The sequence below is a fragment of the Anopheles cruzii genome, chromosome 3, assembly GCF_943734635.1.
Source record: "Anopheles cruzii chromosome 3, idAnoCruzAS_RS32_06, whole genome shotgun sequence".
In the NCBI taxonomy this organism is placed as follows: Eukaryota; Metazoa; Arthropoda; class Insecta; order Diptera; family Culicidae; genus Anopheles; species Anopheles cruzii.
The window spans coordinates 44,193,780-44,215,130 of NC_069145.1; the positions used below are offsets into that span (position 1 = coordinate 44,193,780).

The 21,351-nt window shown below is 46.7% G+C and overlaps 1 protein-coding gene across 1 annotated transcript in view; it reads left to right on the forward strand.

The window, feature by feature from the left end:
• LOC128273706 (uncharacterized) overlaps positions 1-18,736 on the forward strand; it is a 37,465-nt gene extending 18,729 nt beyond the window's left edge. Inside the window, exons 4-9 of the mRNA XM_053011732.1 lie at positions 2,588-2,661; positions 4,358-4,560; positions 9,733-9,760; positions 12,467-12,551; positions 12,657-12,863; positions 18,540-18,736. Coding sequence (XP_052867692.1) covers positions 2,588-2,661; positions 4,358-4,560; positions 9,733-9,760; positions 12,467-12,551; positions 12,657-12,863; positions 18,540-18,736 — 794 coding nt within the window. The remainder of the gene's footprint in view (positions 1-2,587; positions 2,662-4,357; positions 4,561-9,732; positions 9,761-12,466; positions 12,552-12,656; positions 12,864-18,539) is intronic.
• Positions 18,737-21,351: the final 2,615 nt, after the last annotated feature.

Here is a 21,351-nt window from a genome sequence, read left to right on the forward strand (position 1 = left end):
ACTTAGAACTAGTCGCACCCTAATTTATAAAAGAAATAGTTAGCAACCAAGGTGCCTAAATTACTCAACATGTTAGGTTTGACGTAAAAGAAACCATATATGGATGAATTTTTGACTGAATGTTGGTAACTATTCAGATTAAAATTGCTACTGGCTGAACCCCTAGTTGGATTCGCTGCATAGTTTTGTCCTAAAACGATTAAGGGAAAGCTTGATTTTGTCTTGAAAAGTTATTTCTTCCCTTGCTAGGTCAAAATGACTGTTCTAGATTGAAATCAGATTGTCCTGGAATTGATCAAGCCAACGCAACTATTTAGGTAACCACCTAAGTTAAGCACAACCTCAACCCTTTTCCGATGTAATGAAGCATACAAAATAATCATACAAGTAGAAAAGAGTCTAAACATAATTAGCGTTCAAGCAGGCCACAAAAAAAGGGGGTATACGTCAATATCCTTCCACGCCTTCCAATACACACGCCGGACTAATAAAACCGTTGCCGCAAGGAACGCCCACCAGAAGGGATGTCTGATGCAAATACTTCCAATTACGGTAGCCTTAAAATGATTGATGGCACTTCGTTGGGTGCTTCGTGTCACGACCAAGTCGAATTACCTTTCCGTTTGCTTTGGCCTACGTAGACAGAGGAAATCTGTGAAAGTCCGTTTTCTCTGGTTCCACTTTTTTCTAGCTAGCGAGGACTGCATCGATTTGACTCCGCACAGGAAACGACAGAAGGTTCTGAAGGCTAACTCAGCGCGAAGGACCCTCGGTAGTGCATACGATTGGGTCGGTCGGTCTCGGTGTCCAGCATCATTAGGATCATCGATCCAGTGTTATGATTAATGAGTGCCTTACGTTCGTTCCGACCACTAGCATGGGAGGCCACAAGCTCGGACCCGCTGGACTTTCGTGGGATATACCGGCTTTGGTGGCTTTGGCTCCTGCAACCCACAATCAGGCTGTCGGAAAACGAAAATCCTTCCCACGCCAGCCAGGCGATGTCACCGACGGGCCATGATTTACCATAAAACCCGTGTCAATTTTCATTTCCCCCAAAGGATCCCGAGGCTTCCTAATGACATTCGGTGCAGGAAGTGAATCCACGCTTTCACCAGAGCTCAATCCCCAGCAGCTTTCCCGCTTTGCCCAGCTAGAAAGAGCGAGTGCGGGAGTGTGTAGTGATAATAAATTTAATTAAACATCAGGTAACACACACACATACACACACCAGGTTTGCGTCTCCATCGCCGTAGCTTGCTGGGGCTGATGGTTTGATGTGGAGAAGGCGAAGGCGAGGTTAATGGCGAAGAAGTGGCTTCAAAATTGACTTTCGCCTCCCCAGAACCAACTAGGAACCGGTTCGAGGCGTCACGGTGGCCGACCGGTGGCAAAAGATGGAATCGACGGTCGAGTAGACGGTTGGGATGGTTGGCTCGTGGCACCGGAAGAAAAAGTAAGGATGAGAGGAAATTAAACAAGACCCAAACGCACCGGTTTGATGGTGATAAGTGCCTCCTTGGCGCACGCCGAGAGTTATGATTTCGTTCCCTCCAAATCTTGTGCCTGAATTTAATGAAAAATTTCTTTCCACCAGCAGTCGCCGACTTTCAAATGGGAAAAGTGTTGATGAGAAATTGAGTAGCCATAAGCGGTAGAACCGCTAGGAATGGCCGAAGCTTGTGGGCACACCATACTAAGGCCAAAGATAGGCACAGATCGCACGTGTATCGATACGATGACCTTGAAACAATCACAGCAGCACAGGGCAGCGATAGGTGAACATGCATGACTTGCAGTCGGGGCTTCCCGAACCCTCTCGGGAACCTAAGGTGCTCGGTGTCTGCAGGCACTGCTTCGGCACAGAGAACCGTGCTGATCCCAAGCATTTCCCGCAAGGACCAACTCCACGCAACTTGCGACCCGGCGTATGGAAATGAATGACGAAGGAATCCCTTCTGAACGTTGTCTGGCAATTCAGTTGCCGAACCCGTACCGTTTGTGGGTTTTCGATAAAAATGATGAATAACACGCACGGAAATTCCTTTTTCGGAAAATTCCCCACACATTCGAAGACGGTTGCTTCGGTATGTCCCTACGCCTGAGTTCTTTCCGTGCACACAGCGTTCCATAATTGAATATCTCAACGACAACAACAACAACTCGTGCCACCCCGATCCCCGAGTGTCCTGGAGTAACCTCGTTCCGAATCGATCGGACCACGGAGGCCTGCTGCCATTGTTTCCGGTGTTATCTCTGCTTTTCCAACACGCGCCCTGAAGCCGGCAGATAGGCCAGTGTTGGGGCGCCGTATTGTTTGGCGCAAATGTTCCTTAACTACACAGTGAACGCACAGAAAAAGAAACGGACGGCCAAAAGCTGGCCCACAAGAAATCTGTTTTATCACACACAAACACACACATACAAACACACATCTCACGTCAACAACAAGCTCAGCCCTTTTCCTTTACTCATGTTTGGGCGGTAGGACTGGCGGAGTCTCTTGTTTCGCCCCCACAAGAAGGCCATTGGATTGACTGTCTCTTACGTTCTCTTCTCGTTTCTGTGCTTTACATCTCTTTCCCAGAGCAAGTCCTGTGGAGCCGCTGGTCGGAAGAATGGGTTGTCCTGTACGATGATTCCACCATGGCCTGGTTCACGGTAAGCAGAGGTTCGGGGATGGTTTCACATCCATTCCCATTCTTCCAACGACTCCATAACTAAATAACCACACCACCACCAGTAGGCAAAAAAATACAGCGCATCTACGCAAAAGCTGGGCCACTCCGGAAATGAGCCCCTCGTCCAGAATCAATTAGGTGCCACCGGGATCGCTGGCCGCATTAGTGTCCTCCACATGTCAATCCGTATCACATTTTCCAACATATTACGTTCAATTCACGTGAGACCCCGGCCCGGCCGGATCACGGATCGCTGTTCCAGCGTTCCTGTTCGTGGCACGTGCGACAGCAATCCGTAGCACTGGTTCGGGCCCATGTCCATGTACGTGCCGCTTCGCAGGCGCGTGTGTTGGTTGAGTGCAGGCGAAATGAGCCCGGATTTTGCCCGGCCACAAGCTGACTGGCCGACCCTTGTCATGCTGCTGTCAGGCAGCCGCCAGCTTTACATGCACATTAAAGCTCGGCTTCGTACGCCTCTGGCTGCTACCAGTGATGTGAAGATGTATGGCTTAAAGTGTAACAGTTGGCTGCAACCATTGGCTGTTGCCCTCCGAAAGTGGTGCCCGATCCTTTGAAGCTTACCATTCTTTGAGTTATTGCTGCTCGCCTTCATTAAAGCTCCAGTGGCAACGGCGATGACGTCCACGATCGATCATGACATGCAAAACAGCAGTCCGTGTTGGGTGTGCATTGCGGCTCTTGTTAAATATTTACCTTTCGAAGGCATCTCTTTACCTACCCGTTTGCTTATAGAGAACGACCACGCTCCGTTCGTTAGCGCTGGCTTCTACCTATAACCAAGAAAAGCGCTTGGAGTCCAAGTCGTAGTTTTCATCAAAGCAGGTCGAACCTGCTGCATATTTATGGCCAGTTCTAATCAAAGAATGGCACGTACTGCAGTCGTGCAAGTCCCCAGAACCCTTGGCATGGAAGACTGTTCACACCGAACATTGCTGTGTTCGTGCTGGCGGTCTTTTGGGCTAAGCCTTATACCTTAGAAAAGAGTATCGGAATGCTACTAATATATTCAGTGGTTACTACTTAGGACTACTTGGACTACTACACAATTTGATGCCAGCTTCTTTATTTTAAACATAAAATTGAAAAATTTTCTTCAAAATGAAATCTTTGTGGTTCGTTCGTAGATCGTAAAATCCGCTGGCAGGTAGATCAGTTTCTAAGGCGTTAGTTTAAGCCCCAAGCCTTATTCAATTGCAAAGACCCTCCTGGTCCACAATCGGAAGGACCTGCCTGGGAAACTCACTTGGTCCAGCTAATCGCAGTTTTCCATTCCAGTTCTCGCTTTTTTTTTCATTTCCCCGTTGCACTTGAAAAATCTGGTGACGTTGTTCGGCACCGTGGTGCATACGCAGCCGTTACGGGTCGCGACGGTTTCGAGAACGAAAATCGATACCACTCAGCCATTCGCTTCCGGGAGTTTTTAATTGAAAACAATTTTCCGGAAATCCTTTCTTCCATTCCATTAGCGAGCGGCGTCGCTTCTTAGTGTTGCCGGGAGCCCCCCCTAGCCCCAGCCCGCTCCTCTAGCCCGGCCTATCTGGCCGACGGCCAACCTTGGCCGACCTTCAGCCTGATCGTCGTCACCAAAGACGAAAAAATCAATTAATCATTATTTGTCATCGTTTCGCCCCGATTTTCTCGACGCCGCACACCAGGAACCGGGACGGTCGTCACCTGCGGGAAAAATTCTGGTCAAGGAGGCACCGGAAATGCTGGCGATAGCACACTGGACCGGGCAGATACCACGGCGGCCACCGCTGCCGGATGGCGTCAGCGTGTCGCAGCTGATCGCCCTCGGGTCCCGCCGGAAGCGCTCGAAAGTGTACTGGATGATCGCAAAGTCAGAGGAGGAAGTCAGGTAGGTGGTGGTATGCTCGGACCATCGTACGACGGTCCCATGGCCGGGACCGCCATTGACCAGGGGCTGATTCGAATCGACACCGAGGCCCCGTGGAGCATCGCATTCATTTTTAAAAGCTTTTCCATGCTGCGATTGGTTTGCGGCATTGGTTCGGTAATTTACATGTTCCGTGTGCGCATGTTAATGGAACCCCGGGAAACTTTGCACTCATTGCATTGGGGACGTTGCGGCACCAAACAGCCCACCGAGAGTATTATCGGTTCAATCTGAAAAGGATGCAGTTTGGTTTTTTGCCTTAGGGATTAATTATCTGTTCAATGTCTGCTGTACATTCGTTAGCAAACCATGATGACAACTCAATACTGTATTTTTTTTTATTTAAGATAAAATGAAGGTGTCATTATCATTCATCAACAGCACTTCCAGTTCTTAATTGATGGGCATATCGGACCCTATTTTCATTACCAACGAAAAGATCATGCGATTGCATAACCTTATTGCATAGGACTTTTTCGTTATTTTTTATTATATAGGCAGTTCTCGTTACACTTTTATAGTGTTCTGTTCATTTATTTCAGCATACCTTTTCACCGTTTTCAATTATTACACTCAATGGCAATGAATTGCATTTTAGATATTCCAACTCAAACAAAAGGATTATTATTCAAAACGACTAGCATGTGCATGCTTAACATGCCAAAAGCGAAGAATGGCCGCTTCTCGGCAGAAGATACATTCCTTGGACCCGGCCGCAATTGTAACGTCCGCTTGTGTTTTGCTCGACAAACATTGGGCACCGTGAGTCGGTGCGGGTCGCTAAGGTCACACGGGTTAAGGCTCGAATACATCAGCCCAGCCCGTCGTTGGATTGGGATTGAAAAGGGATTGTTATGCAAATCCCGAGCCAGCCGAAGACCGTTTGCCGAGTCAGGAGATTTTGGCAAATTCTGCTGACTTGTTGCTGCTCCCGTAAGGTTGCGCAAGGGCTTTCGTCCGCTGGTCACAAAAGGGCTATCCTCTCGCAGCAAAACAAATACCCATCTCTCTAATCACGAGCATCCCAAACAAATAGGACCAACGCTCGCGGACGAGGACATACGGCCCGTAGGTTGTTGTTTTCCATTTTTATTTGTTTCGTTTATTTTACGACCACCCGACTGTCTGAGGCGCAAAGAAGAGTACACGCGTACCGAACAAATGCCAACGTACGAACCTACAGCGGCGCGTTGCGGGACACTTTGGCCAACGGAGATCCGGGGGCCGCATTCCGAGGCACGACATCAACCGTTCGACTCTTTTGGCCCCGGAGACCGCGCGATGAAAGATTAAGTTTCGCTTTAAGCGCCTGGAGCGTAGGCAATCGTAATGCTTCCGTCGAGCTGCCACTTCGTGGAGAGCTTCATGTATAATGAAACAAAAGAAAAGTAACTCAAACAATCGAGCGGTAATAATCGAGGACCAGGATGAACACGCACACACACAACACGTAGCTGGACACACCCCCGAGGTATTGACCTCGCTGTTGGCCGTTGGCTGTTTGGGCGGAACAAAATAACGATCTCAAAACGCCAAACCGAACTCTTGGGTGGCGAAGGTGCCGCGGCCGCGGACACGATGGAGGTTCCCATGGTGCTGAGAAGCCGAACGAATTTGTTGACATAAATTAGCGATAACAGTTTGCGCCGTCATTTCGGTTGGACAAACAAGCCAGCCTCTCTGTGTTTTGGCCGTTGTGTGTGTGTGTGTGTGCGTATGCTTGCTCAACAAGCATAGCCCGCCCGGCGCATCATCACCGTCATCGGCGGCCGAAGCGCCAGTTGGGAGTCCTGGACGAGATAACGCCGAGCTGCACACAAACGCCTCGCAAATCCTGGGCGCGATGATACGGATTGGAGTTCGATTGCTGTTTACTCAGTCGGTCCCCCAGTAAGCTCCGCTCCTCGGATATCGGGATGAGTCGATCGAGTTGTTGGAGCCGACGGCCATCTGTCAACGGCACACACCCTTTTTCTCTCGCTCATTCCGCCTAGCAGTCGACGCGACTGCAATCAATTTTGAGTTGATTATTATTGAAGCTCGTCTAAGCCGCGGTGCTTCCGAACCAGGTATTTGTCGCTCAGTTTAAACCGAGCGCCGCTCAACGGGAGCTTTGCAGCGTCTGGCCCTACGTCCGAACGTGGTGCCTGTCGTTTCGTCGAGAAACTCCACCAGCCGGGAATATTAACATACTTTATTCAAGCGGACGACCGTATCTTCCACGCGCCGTGTTGTAGCCCGATGGCTCCTTTTCCCAGGATTTACAGAGCCAATTCGCAGCAGCGGTGGGGTGGCTCGGAAAGAAATGGACCAAACATTTCACCAAACGCGCAACAAGAACCTCCCGACCGGTGTGTTTTTGACCAGCGCCAGCGCTACGGTTACGTCAGCGATCCCTTGGGCACCGGCACCAATGTCCCGCTAAGGCGAAGGTTTATGGTTTATCGATTCGCTAGCATCCCCCGACCAGATGGTGCTTTAAGTGTTGCATGAGCAGCAGAAACAAAACACACACTACAGCACAGCATCCTACCTTTTGCGAACGCCGTCTGGGCGGAGCGTTCTTTAAGGTGTCTACGGTTGCCTTCGGTAGCCTTTTTGGGAGACAAACCAAACGATTATCAACGGCGCAAGTAGCAAGACTGTAATGAAGAACCTTTTCCCGGGCTATCTGGTAGCTACACGTGGTAGTGCGGAAGCCAAATTAACTTTCCACAACAAACGCGACCCGACATCATGCTTAGAACTTCCGCAGGTAAAATTGGGTTTCCCGCCAGGCGGTTTGTAACGGTAGGTATTGTGGTGTGTGAAATTGCTACGCGAGGACGAAAAGTTTTAATTTCTTACTTCGATCTCCAGTCGCAGCGCGTTTCGTTGAACAGCCAACAATTAGCGGATGGACCGGGGTAAAACTTCAACTTCGCCGTTATGAAACTTTGCCACGGGTGCGACCCTGCCACTGCCACTGTTAAGCTCGGTGACCGGCAGGGTTCGACCTTAAAAGTGGTACCATGGTCTAGACGGCATACCTTGTTCGTCGGAGTCGGGATCTCATCGTCTGCTGGAGAAGATTTATGTCGGGGAAAAAATATTAGAGACCTTAAACCTAGACGCAGACTAGCGAAAACACAACACAAAGACCATTTGTCGATGCTCTTTCTACAAACTATATCGCCGAATATCTATACGTAAAATCCAAGTTCCTGAAAAAGGTCTTTCGCAGAGTACCACCTCACTGGCCACTAACAGAGTCCAACCAGGCACTCATGATCGTCCCTGCACAGCTTTTAACTGATTGGTACAAACCACGGTCTTTGAAAATAAAAACACCACGAAGAACAGCGTTCCAGAAACGCTCAGGCATGTTAGTTAGCTGGTTAGTTAGTTTAACCCAAATACTTGCTAATATAAACTTGGAACTTCCAACAACGGGGGACATACCAATCGGTTCCCAGTGTAGGTGTCGTTCTGTTAAATATTCGGACAGTTTTTTGCCGCAAAAGTTTCACCTGTAAAACTCACACAGGACTCACGCTTTAGGACGATCCGGCATTCGTAGCGTGATGACGCAAACCGAACACGAACTACGCACCAGCCAGGACAGCCTTCGGCCACACATTGCTGGCCACCTGCTGGGCGGTGTTCCACTAACCGGTCTTTACGCTGCTTTACGAGCGAAGAGGGATGCGGGTTTGTAGGCGGTAACTGATAGAACCTGGCCGTAGGAGCTACCGATATAGAACAGCTTGGTGTTCACGCCACGCCATTACGTGTGTCTGCATAACGTAATCAGTTTTAATCAGTGCCCACTCCTGGACAATTCCCCAGAGAGTACTTTGAAGAATCGGCGCCAGCCACCGTCCACTGCAAAGGATTCGTTCATCCGCCGTACGCTCAACTAACACCCGGCTGTGTGTGTGTGTGGTCCTATTTTTAGAACAGAGCTTTCAGGCACGTGGGCGAAATCTAAACTTAAAATAAACATCACCGACATTGAACGGTCCGCTCGCGCAGCACGTACTGGTTGGGGAAGTTAGGAACTTAAACTTTCTTTTCCAACGGCACACTGGCACGTGTATTGTTTGCGGGTTTCGTTTGTTTTATTTCATAAATTTCAATTAATGGTGCCGATCGCTGTACAAATATTGGTACCTCCCAGATAGGCCAACTGGAGTCCGATAGGCACCTTAAAATACCGTTATTCAACTAATAATCATAGATCGGACAAGTGGAGAAGTTTACCAATGGGTGCCAACTCTTTCACAATACGAGTATTTAGAGTCTGTTTGTAGCACTTAGTTTGTATTTTTTTATCAATTATAAGTTTATTAAAATTTATCACCTCAAAACAGTCAAAACAACTAGCTTCATCGAACTCATTATTTCCAATTATGCTCAAGGCCGACTGGCACTCCTTTTTCTACTTCCTGTACCACTTCAAAAGACGAACTTACAATTTTAAATTAAAATCTTTGGTGCACAGTAATGGAGTAAAAAAAATTGCGCATGAAGTTACGTGAATCGCTTTAACAACGCTCACAAAAATTCCCCAAACTCTGTTAGCAAATCTCATCTCGCAGCCCGTTATCTTTTAATAGTTTGATCTCTTCCCTGATCTAATCAGCGCCAATTATTAAATCTTACTGACGGAGCGATGTTAGAAAGAATGTGAAAATGATGCGCCCAAGCAAAGACGGAGCATCAGTCGAGAAACCACAGCTTAAACCTAATTCCCGTCAACGTATCGTTCTCCGAAACGCGCGCCGCAACTCGTTTCTCGATTGGCTAAACGAATTTCTTTCCATCCTTTCATCGGGGGATTCGCGAACCTTGATAATGCTTTGTTTCGATGCTTCGTTCTTTGCGGATTCCGGAAGGTCCTTTTTTTTCTTTTTTCGGTCAATACATAGCAACCCCGGGCCTTAGTCCTAGGCCCGAGAACTGGCACGTTTTTGTTGTGCTACTTCTTAAGACATTTACTCTGCTATCGCCTTCGAAAAGCTTTCAACGATTTTTCAGCGAACGCTCCCGGGCCATGGTTTCTGTTTCTTTCTTTTTCGGGCTCCGCGCTTACTCCCTTTCGTGCTTTCTCTTTTTCTATCTCTCTCTGTGTTGTTTCTTTTATTTTCACAGCGACTGGATTACTGCTATTACGAAAACGGTAAGTTACTCGTTTTATTCTTGTTGCCGACCCATTTCGTAGGCTGGCCCCGGCCCACCGAGCAAATCATACTGCCGCCGAGGGTCGAGAAAATATTAAATTTCCATCGCGGTGAAGCCGGCCGGATGCGACTCGATCGGCAACAATCAATTAAAATGTAGCACAATACAATAAACCACTTTCGACCGGCAAATCCGATACGGCAATTTCGTTCGGCGGTTCGGAAGTGGAAGTAAAATAAAATATTTAAAAAATGTGAATCGGATGCTTCGCCATTCGCCGACGGTCGCTATTTGCAATTTCATTTGCTACGGTAAATTGTATGGACGTTACTGGGCAGCAGTAGAAGCCATTCTTGTGTAGACTGATTCGACTTTGTCTTGGGTGTCGTTACGAAATGTACAACACGGGATAGCGGGACGCATAAGAGCACGAGTACCGTGGAAGCGCTATGGCTAGCGTCTAACAAATCTTAAATTTAGCAACAAAATAATATGGCGCAGTTTTTCATCTTCACATTGCAAATTTGTTCAATCTTCAAAATGGACCGAACCGAAACATAGGACCCTGCTAACCTATATACCTGCGCTTCTTCAGTAATAAAGTCTTCTCAGCATTCCAATTTCGGCTTCCGTCTGGCCAATCGCTTGACCGCTGAAAGCTCCATTTAGAATGAATCCATTTCGTTTCATTTCCGATTGCTCTTTCCACCTCGACCTTCTCGATGCGGCCAGCCGTACGCGTCCCAGCATGCGACCCCAATTTTTTACGTAACAATCTTCTTATGAAACAGCATCGCACACTTTCGAAACATTGTCATTCGATGGGCCAGAATCTTTGCTTTCATTTTCTCGATTGTTCAGAAGACACAAACTTCAATCCGATTGATGGGTTGTGGTCCCATCTCTTGGGTCTCTGATAATGGTTTGTGATGATTGTTTTTACTTGTCAATTCGTAGAAATTATAATTCCGCAGCATATTCGCAGATACTTGCTCAAATAAACAGTATATTGTGGTGGAAAGATGATAAAAGTACTACAACCAAACAAAACACGAATACACTTTCTCTGATGTGTTAATTTATACACAGAATTATAACAACACAATATGAACAGTGCCAAAAACTGCAAGTCGCCACATCAATCAATGTATTTTTCATCCAAGTATTTTATGTACTAACGGAAAAAATGTTAACGATGTGTACGTGCTATATAGAATTGAGTTTGCTTTTGGTAACTAACGAAGTAAAAACCATTTTGAAATTATTATTTCAATATTATCAGTGAATTGGGTGTTTTAAAACGAGAAATCTCTTGACAAAGCTCCGATCATTCAATTCTTGCGTTTCAACGACCGAGTTAGTAAGAATTAATGTTTAAACTAGCATGTCCAATAGTTTCAGTTTTTATTTCTTAGTTTTAGAAGCCGACGACCGGGTCACAGTGAACATAGAGCAAGCTCGATGAACCACATGCTCGACGCGCTATGTAGTACGTACGAACTAAATATTGTAGCACGAAGCTGGGACGGGGACGGCTGGCTACGCCGAGAAGGTTGAAGTGGAAAGAGCAATCGGAAATGAAACGAAATGGATTCATTCTAAATGGAGCTTTCAACAGTCAAGCGATTGGTCAGACACAAACCGAAACTGGAATGCTGAGAAGACTTTATTACTAAAACAAACTGCAATGTAAAGATGAAAAACTGCGCTGCGTTATTTTGCTACAAAGTTTAGGATTTGTTAGACTCGCTGCTTGAAACAATCTTAGCGCCTCCACATGACTCAGGCTCTTATGGCTTCGGCTTTGCCGCGGATTGGTTGAGACAAACTGTTCACAAAGTCCAAAGGACCAAGATGAAAACTACGGCTCGGTTTGTTTTGGTAAATTATTGTAAAAGGACTTTCATTCACATGCGCTGTTGTTGTTTCCATGTCTTATTTTAAGAACGGCGCTTCACCTCCACCGCAAAACCGAGAGCGAGGCAAATGGAAGAATGCGCGTAATCAGAATTTACTTCCGGTGCGCGGCCCCGCCGGCCGGTAGGGGTCGCTTTTGGGTAAAACACTCCCCTTCGACCGCCCAAAAGGAGGCGCCTGGTAGTTGACGCCGTGTGGCTCCATAAGACACTGCATTACGACTAAGCTTCCGTACCAATCTTCGTTAATTCCTAATTGAATTTTTCGTTTATCTCGTCCGTATGAACCCATTTTCCTCTTGTTTTCATCACTTACCACGAACGGCACACGGCAACCTGACCTTGCTGGCAGTGAACCGCGGTGATGTTGAATCTTCCTGCTTGTCCGTCCTGCGCTACTCGGGAGTTAATTTTTTTAAGCTCTCATAAATAAAAAAAGGAAACAAAATCCTTGCGCCTACGGTAGGGCTTGCCAAAATATTTGGCTTCACCAAAACTATCTGCAAAAGGTAAAACACCATCCTAGGGACGGGCTATCACTGACGGCCGCAGACCTCGGGCAAACCGCACGTTCGGGGCTCGATCACCTGCTACGGTGCTGGTGGCGTTGGTAAGCCGCAGCCCGCAGCCACAAGAATTTATCCGCCCTCCGTGGGTGAATAAAGCCCAGTCCGACGGCACAGACGATAAACTTCATACGCCACAGGCCTGCAGGCCCGAAAGCCGACGCATCCATCTTCTCTGACCTCTCCGCTAACCGGTAGGCTTTCTGTGTTTTATTTTTGTAGCTTCCACCACCGCCGCAGATCGAGCTTGTTGTTGATAAACCACATCTGCTCGGTGTCCTGCGGAGGCCAATCGTTCGGATACGGCGTAAGTGAAGTTTGGGTCCGCGAAGCGCCCCGTAGGAGGGTGCAAATCTATTCAGCTATGCCTCTATCTCTCTTTCTTTCTCCCTGTGTTTCGTGCGATCCTTAGCGGCCACCAGCTCGGAAGTGTCAGCAAGGCGGAAAAACCGGCATAGCATCGAGAACAACACGACCAAGGTGAAGGGCGAGGCAGCGGTGGCCATCATCAAGAAGAGCGCCCAGGACAACGCGGAACCGAAAGGATCGCTGGCCTGTGCCCTGCCCTGGGGCCACGGCTGGGGTTGGGCGACCCTGCCGAATGGTATCTGGAGTGGGGGTGAGTTCCCATTGTTTTTAGTTTTTGTGATCAACCCACGTTGGGCGAGTAAAGGGGGCGAACTATAGAACAACAGTCAAACATCACGCTTCTATCGACAGCGACGTACTGAGTCGTCCCAAAATCCCGAATGTGGAGTTTATGTGTACTTTTTTTTGTTGAACTTTCTACTACCAAAATGCAATCGACTAATTCACAAACTACTGCATTAATGCTCAAGAATGCTGACATCCCATTAAGCCAACGCCATCTCGTTCCGAAGATCCGCCCAATAAGTTCGTTTGAAGGAACTGAAAATCCAACGGAGCACTTCTCAACATAGTTTTTCCTCAGTTCTACGACATTTCTAGCAATTCGCCAAAATCCTAAAGATAGACCTGCTTTTAGGACGAATTCGCAACAAAGAGGTACCTAATCCGTTGAGCCACTTATTCTAATTTGGAAATAGTCAGCAACTGGTAAATCCTGGTAAAGATTTTTGTAGGTTTCTGTGAACATTAAAGGAATTGATGTTTAGGCTCCTTGAATCGTTGACCAACACTCAACTTGTCTGAAGTACAAAGACCAATAAAACAAATAAAATCCTCAATTTAATAGATTTCAATGACCAGCGGGTAATGTTGTATGTAGCAGTCATAGTCTGCTGACTACTGACTAAACAATCTCTTTATTACTATCGCTCAATTTTGGGCAAACTCAACTCCAATCGCTCCGTACTTAAGCCAAATTCCTCTTCCCCATTAGAGTCTGAAATCTGGATGCTTAAGTACACAGTTCTAAAACAAAACAAGAACATTCCTCGTTTTTTATTCTTCTTTCTACCTTTCGTTTGCCCAACACTCTGACGGGCTATTTTTAGGTTTCCATTTGTTTCAAACCTTCAAAGCAACCTTTTGCCATTCGGCTGACGGACTTGTATCGAATGGGCCCAATTTGGCACTCGATTGAACATTCACAGTGCTGCGATAGCACGGCAATACGAGCAGACGAAACGAACATACCGGCGTGAGGCATGATGAGTGAGCATCTCCTAACCCGAGAATCGTACGCCCAAAAGGCGCTTTGCCTTTGGCGGTACCAAACCAATACCGACCACACGCGTAGCATCATCGGCAGCTCATTGGTGTGTGAAAATTGATTTTCATCGCAGAAAAGAAAATAAATTGGATTCGATACGCCATATTCTGGTGGCCGGTAGCGTGCGTCGCTCAAACATTGTAACACCGTTCCATCGGGGTCGTGGAAACATATGGCCCAAAAATGATGAATGACGATTCGCGACGAAACGTGAAAGAGGAAACGTCAGTGTGGTGCTCTATTGTTTCCTGCCTTTCACCGTGCATTCGCACGCCCTTTTTACTGTCCCGTGTCGTTGGGTGTCGGACTGGAATTCGTGCGATCGGAAATCGGAAACCGAATCACCCCTGCGACGCGACGAAATGTGGTAGAAAGGTTTCCTTTTTTGTTTAACTTTTAAGTCCCCTAATTCTTTCCAGTTTTTACCTTGTATTAGCATTTTCTGAATTTTTGCACCATTTTCGAACATTAGCTTATTTATTTTTCGAATTTTGTCCAAAAGTTCAGTTTTCGTTCAATTGGTTATTCCTTACAAATTGATCTTAATACTGGATCTTAAAAAGTTGAAATTTAACAAATCGCTATCCTTATAATTGTGATTTGATCGCAATCCTCCTAATTTTCCAACAGATTATCAAGTCGAAATTGAACTCAAATCGATTAAACTCTTCCAACTATATTCCTCCTACTGATTGGCTGTCAAATTCATCGGTAGTAAGTTATGAAAAAGTTCCAGTTTATGGAGCAGGATTCTAACAAAAGTATCAAGGTTGTTTACTTATGGAGAACGAAACGTAAATGACGATAGATTACCGGCAGGAGACATCTCCAGCTAGGTCAAATTAGTTTTTGAAGAAAAAATGTTTAGAGAAGATTTGGCAAGAATCTTTTCTACCAAATTGCGCACCTACGATAGAAAAACCGAGGTTTTCGTTCATTACAGTCAATGGGCATAACAGACCGTAGAGAAAAGCGCAGAAAACATACATTTGGCCATATTTAGCCAGCACTGACTGCTCCTAACTCTATTGAATCAAGAAATATTACGCGATGGTTAGACAAAGATTCAAAGATGACCAGGCCATTAATAAGTGCACTAAGAAACGTTTCGTTTTAAGTGCACAATAGTTTTAATACCTCAGCACCAACCTGAGCTAGGGCTGATTGCCTTGTTGAGAATTATAACTGCCTCAATCTTGAAGTGAATGAAACTTAAACTTGTATTTTAAATGAGTCTTCGTTACCGTAAAAATAGCTCATTCTCCTGTCGCTTTCAGTCATGACGGTATTCATTGTCTCAGAGGACCTGTTAAATTCAGCCCTTTTAGTTCACTAGTGAATACTAATACGAATAGGGAAAATATGAATACTACTACCATCATTTAACAAAAAAAACGGAACAGGTCATATGGATTTCATTCCCTTTTGCGGTTCCTAGTTAAAAGCTCCAAATTATTCGTTTAGATATTCACCCCAGAAGCGTCGCGTACATCGCTTCCGCAACTGAGCGGCAACTGAAACGAGCCCAAGATGTGTACTAATTCGCCATGCCAAACGTTTGTTGCGAATTTGCGCCTAATTATACCACACCGCAACTAATATAACGAGTCAATCCAAATTAATGGCGCTTTTACCCGATATAACTTTTGGCGGACCGCGTGGAGGAACAGAACCAGCGAGCAGCAGAGAAAACTTAACCGACTTACCACCCTTAAGCACCGAGACCGGACACCGGGCGCCAAACTGTCACCGTTCGGGATGAAACTTTGATTGAATTTTGGATGCTAAAAATGAGATCGAATAAACTTTCCCTAACCCAAATCCGACCGAATCCGGCGAAGCGTGTTCCGCTTTCTTCCTCCGCTGTCCGAGCTCGCTGCGTCTCTCCTGTCTCTGCGTAATGGCGTTTTCCCGATACCGGCGCATCCCCACACAATGCGATGCCCGGACGGACGGACGATGGACCATAATCTCGCCCACCCGACGCGCCGTAATTAACGCCAGGAAGAAGCATATTAATCACCGAACGAATGGACAGCTATTGCGAAATGGTGGCTTCCGGCGCGCGCGAGCCCTCGCCCCGGACAACTTTCGCCAGCGCCGCCAGGGGGCGCTCCGAAGAGTAAGACATTTTACCGTCGTTCCGGTCCCGAACGGGCAGAAGCACGGGACGGAAAAATCGGCCCCGTCCAGTCGGAAAACCCTTTTCCTCCGTCGGCCACCCAAGAATGTTCCATCTTTGGGCGTATTCCGTAGTTCCCGCGGTTCGCTTCTTTTTTCCGGCTTCCGACTCCGAGCCAGAGTTGGAGAAAAAGTTTCGCCGAAGGAAACGAAGCGAAACTTCACCGTCTCGTCCATTGTTTCGACACTCGCAGTGTGTAGCTCATGTTCTTGTCGCGTGACTCAGGGCCACTGATGGGACCCGAACGGGAAAAAAGTGTCGATTATGACGACTGCCAAGCCCACCGTGTTATGATGAAGACTTTATCCGTTGTTCCCGCCTGTTTCCGGACCCGCTTCGGACACGCCGAACCCAAGATGCTGCTACTGCTGCTGCTGCTGCTGCTGATGATGATGATGATTATCATGTTTCATGGTTTGACTTTGATTACGCTCTCTGGTGCTGTTTCAGGCAAATAATCCCTTTGGGTGCTTTTGGGTTCGACTGAAGTGGAGCCTGGCGGCCCGGACAGCTCCCGTACGGTGGTTTGACCGAAGGAGCGTGGTGCCTTGGATTGCTTCCCACGAGAGATCCCAGCAAAAGGCCGGGAAACCGAAACACGCGAAAAAACGGAACCCAAAGTTTGATTACTTTTGCACCAACACACCGAGACAGCGCCGACCGGCGATCCTTTTTTCGGATCGTTTTGCATGAATATCATCAACTCACTGCGAACTCGGGCCGACGAGCGGATCAGTCGATGGAAAATAAACATAACCCCCACCCCCGGGGGGGGGGCGGATGCCGCGGAAAGCCCCTGCGAAGTGTGGTAACCGGAGCCGGACGCGGCAAAAGAAAAACGGTCAAGGTTGGGGGACAATTTACAATGACATTAAACAAATGGATCGTGTTTCGGCGGCGGCATCGAGGGCGGCCTTCGAAGGATGTTTAACTGACTAATTGATATTTTGGGATGGATTACCGACCCGCCCGGGCGGTACCGGCCAAGACCACCTTCCAGGGGCTTGTGGGAGTTCCCCATCGGGAAAACCATCGCGAAATTTTCAAGTGGTAAGGTCGCTTCTTCCGAGAAAAGTAAGTTGCTGGTATCCCCCCCGGGGGACAAACAGTGGGTTCCGATCGAGCGGCGGCAGCGACACGCGAGAACATTCCTCGACCGTCGCGACATCCGCCACCAAGCCGAGGAAGCGGATAATGGCGGAGTGCCGGCAAAGGTGGCGCCCGTCGAAATTCATGCTAAATTCCCCGAAGAATTGGCGTTTTGTTGGACCCCTGATTGACGAATTTATTGGAAAACTTTGATTCGATTTATTTTCACCCGGCGCGCTCCGATACGTAGTACCGGAGGGTTCCGGCGGACGAGCGATCGAGCAGCTTCCGAGAAGATGTCCGGGTGCGGGTCCGGATCCGGGTGCACCGGTTGCACAGTGGCGCGTCCTTCGTCGACATAATATTTCACTTTGGGATCGCGCGCAATCAGTGTGTATTCTGCCAAAGTCAAGAATTTATTGGAATAGCCGAGCCGGAAGCCGTCACAAGAGCATGAAAAATGTATGCCAAACTTCGCCCGGCTACAACAAAGTGTAAATGAATTTACGATTCCCGGCGTGGACATCAGTAGTGAGCGCAGCTGTATCAACTGCGCTGGTGGCTGAGGAGTTTTTGGGATGCGCTTGGGTCAAGTCCGTTGGATAAGTTTTATCTTTAAAGGGTAGCAAAAAAATGTGGAAAACATATTGTTTTGTAATGACCACGCTTCGCTTATCGAATTATGGTTACCGATCTATACAAACATTGACTGGTCTAGGTCTGAATGGTCTGGTCTTGAGAGTAGTAAATTACAGAGTAGTAAATTGTACCTAGGTAATTGGCTGGCCAAGAATTCATAATGCACCATGATAATCAAAGACAACCGTTTCCCCTTATTTTTTGGCCACAGTAGTATAATGATGTGGTTGGCCCTTTGTAGAACGGACAAAAAAGTAAACAACTAATAACTTCAAGCTTACAAAATCAACAAGATGACGTCAAACGCAATCTACAGCAAAACCAACCTATTTTATTCAAATGAACAAAACGTTTTGCATTGTTCTGAGCCGATTTGTTCACAAACCATTATAGAAAGGTGGCTCAAAAAGAGCATGCAGAACAAAACGTCAATATTCTGTTGACAGATTGCGTGAACGTACGCCATGCTTTTTTCGAATTATCGTATTTATCACTAAGTTGATCAAGCCATATTCACTGTTTGGCATTCACCGCACAACAACAATGAATAGTATTAATTCGTAGCTGTATGTTTTACATCCAATATGTATTACAATTCGCTCACCATGAAATAATCATGAACGAGCAATTCCATCGACCGAGCCTTAAATGAATACATATTTTCTTTCGTTTTTCTCCAACATGTTCAGCGCTCACCTGGTCGCAGTGTGAGGATTCAATCACGTTGCACGCACTTCCGACCACGCACTGTACCAACATGATAGAGACACCGTGTGCCGGCGGCATCTACCACACCGACATCGGGCCGTTCGACCTGCACGGAATCGAAGACGTGGGCGGCGAGGATTTCGACTACGCGATGGATTGTGGGGATTTCATTTTCTAAGCCCAAGACACCGTCGACCCAACTGTCGACCCGGTGGGCGCGTCACCAGCAGATTTTCGGGGGAACCTTCCCCATTTGTTCCGACACCTGTTTTCTGCGCACCGGACGGACAAACCTGGAAGAGGACGAAGAAGCAAACAACCACCACCACCATCACATTACGATGCATGGGAGCGTACGTGTGACGCACTTATCCATCATAATTGGGACGGGGGCCTCGAAGCCATCCTGTCCTATCCCCGCCGCCACCCGCCGGATGAGGATCCAGCTCCATGCTCGAGGCGGAGAGAACATAATGCTTTTCCTGTCCCCGATCCTGTCGCCGCCCGATGGTACTATGCTGCCGGCTACTGCTCCCAGGTAAGGTAGGTCGGCCCCGGGCCGGCTCTGCTTAGCATATTTTTGGGAACCACCAAAATGTTCACCGACCCTTTATTAGTGGTTCGCACGAACGCACCTCCCTTCCGAAACGTGTTACGCCTGATTGTATGTCTGCACCGAACCTTGGGTTGGCCAGTTTTAGGGGCTTATAATTTTAACGAATGGCTAGACTTGCAAATCGTGTCCTTTTAGGGAGTCATTGGCAACATTAATAAATAAAGCGATTCCGTAATCGTCAAAGTGGCCGTTTCCAATTCGCAGCAACACACTGGTCGCATGCGTATTTCAAGATATTTTGTACTCGTCTAAGGTAAATGTTAGGCCGATACCAGGATGGTCGTAGTTTTGAAAAGAATGTGTTTGAAAATTAGATATTTCCTTTTCAATGTCAGAATTTTCGGTGAAGTAAGTTTTGTATTGTATTGCATTTATTTGCCTACATTTATGCGCATTGTTAAATTAGAAAAGGGCATATTTTCAGAAGAGACAGTAAAGACTGTTTAATTAAGATACTTACTGTTGAAAATACAAGTTGAAGAATTTGGGCGCTATTCATAATCTGTAGCAACTCCTACCACAATATCAGCCGTACTGATATGCAGCATATTGTTTCAACTACTCAAAACATAAACAGTCAACAAAGGATTTCAAAGCTTTTTTACTATCAGTTTGTCCCAACAGTTACCGGCTCATCAGAAGCGTTGTGACTCTTTTGCTTATCAGAACTGACGCACTAATCGCACGCATTGCATATCCACTAACTTTAGCACAAACAACACGCACAGCATAGCTGCCTCCGTTATCATCCTCGCTACAGGATCGCGAAGAGTACGCAATTAATCTGCTTCATTTCTCCCTTACAGCTCCCCAAGCAACGATGCAAAAATCCAACTGTCCACCGATAAATGTTTAGTGCAGCATAATGCAATACTAACAATAACAATAAAGATACTCGCCACCCAGCGAAACCCCTTAGCGCAGGATAGCGCATAGCGCATCATAACAAAAGCTCTAGCATATACTGAGCGGACACAGAACGTAATGCTTTTTAAATGTAACTGCACACGCCCACATAGTGGCAGTGTATGTGTACCGCCAGTAGAGAATCAAGCGAGCGGGTTCGTATGTGTGTACTGCAGTTTTTCTACAACAGGCAACATAACGGTGCAATAGATGTGATGGTAACCATGTATCGAAACTGTAGCAAAACCAAATGTATGTAATTGGGTCAACTCGAGGTGGCCAACACTTCAGAGATGGCAAAGGATTATACTTTTTAATTACATTGTTTTGCATCGTATTAACCTAGAATGAACGCATTTAACAACAACAAAATATTTAGATCTTTAATGAATCGATATTGCCTTCCTAAACATTAGACAAAAAACATGATATATAGAGTTGAAGAAGATAACACACAAACAAAAGGAATTGTAACGTTTAACCATACCGTACTAGGAGTAGAGAGTAGAACACATAACGAATCAATCAACACACTACCAAATCTGCACACGAAGGTGATTCAGCGTTTGTTATTAAGAAATCAAAAGTTAGCTTTCAAAGCACACATCTTGAAGGGTCGAACAAATTATTTACCTCACCTTGTCCCCGAAATTGGTCGTCAGATGAAACCTGGTTCATTGGTGCAAAAGATTTAACACACTCCCTGTTGTAAGATGCTATTTTTTACAAATCGAAATAAGATAGTCGACACTAATTTAACTTTATCGGTCCACTGCCGCGGCAAATGTGCTCGGAAATGTTGTCGAACGAGCGAAGATCGATCGGCCATTCGTGCGAACAACGGATCCATTTTGCGGGGCCGGAAGTTCTGCTGGGCAACAGTTGTTCTAGCTTATTTAGGAGAAAATATTTATCAAACGAACAAACATCTAACAATCAACAAACAAACCCCAAAAGACCAATTGTACGCGTAGAACCTTCGTTTATCCTCGAATCTCAATTATGGTAAAACAAAACCAAAACGAAAAACAAACAAACACGCGTTCGCCTGGCCAAGCCAACAGCGAGGCCACGCCACCCAGCGCAAGTGGCAGTCGTCGCTGGCCGAAAAGGACGAACCGAACAAGTGGTAAAGCTTAATTCTACATTAAATTAACGGGCGAACAAGGTCACACACAGCCAGGAATTGGCACAGTTGCTACCAATCGACCACCGCGTGAACTGCGCCAGCACACTTCACGAAGGATGCACCATTTGTAGGCGATAAAATC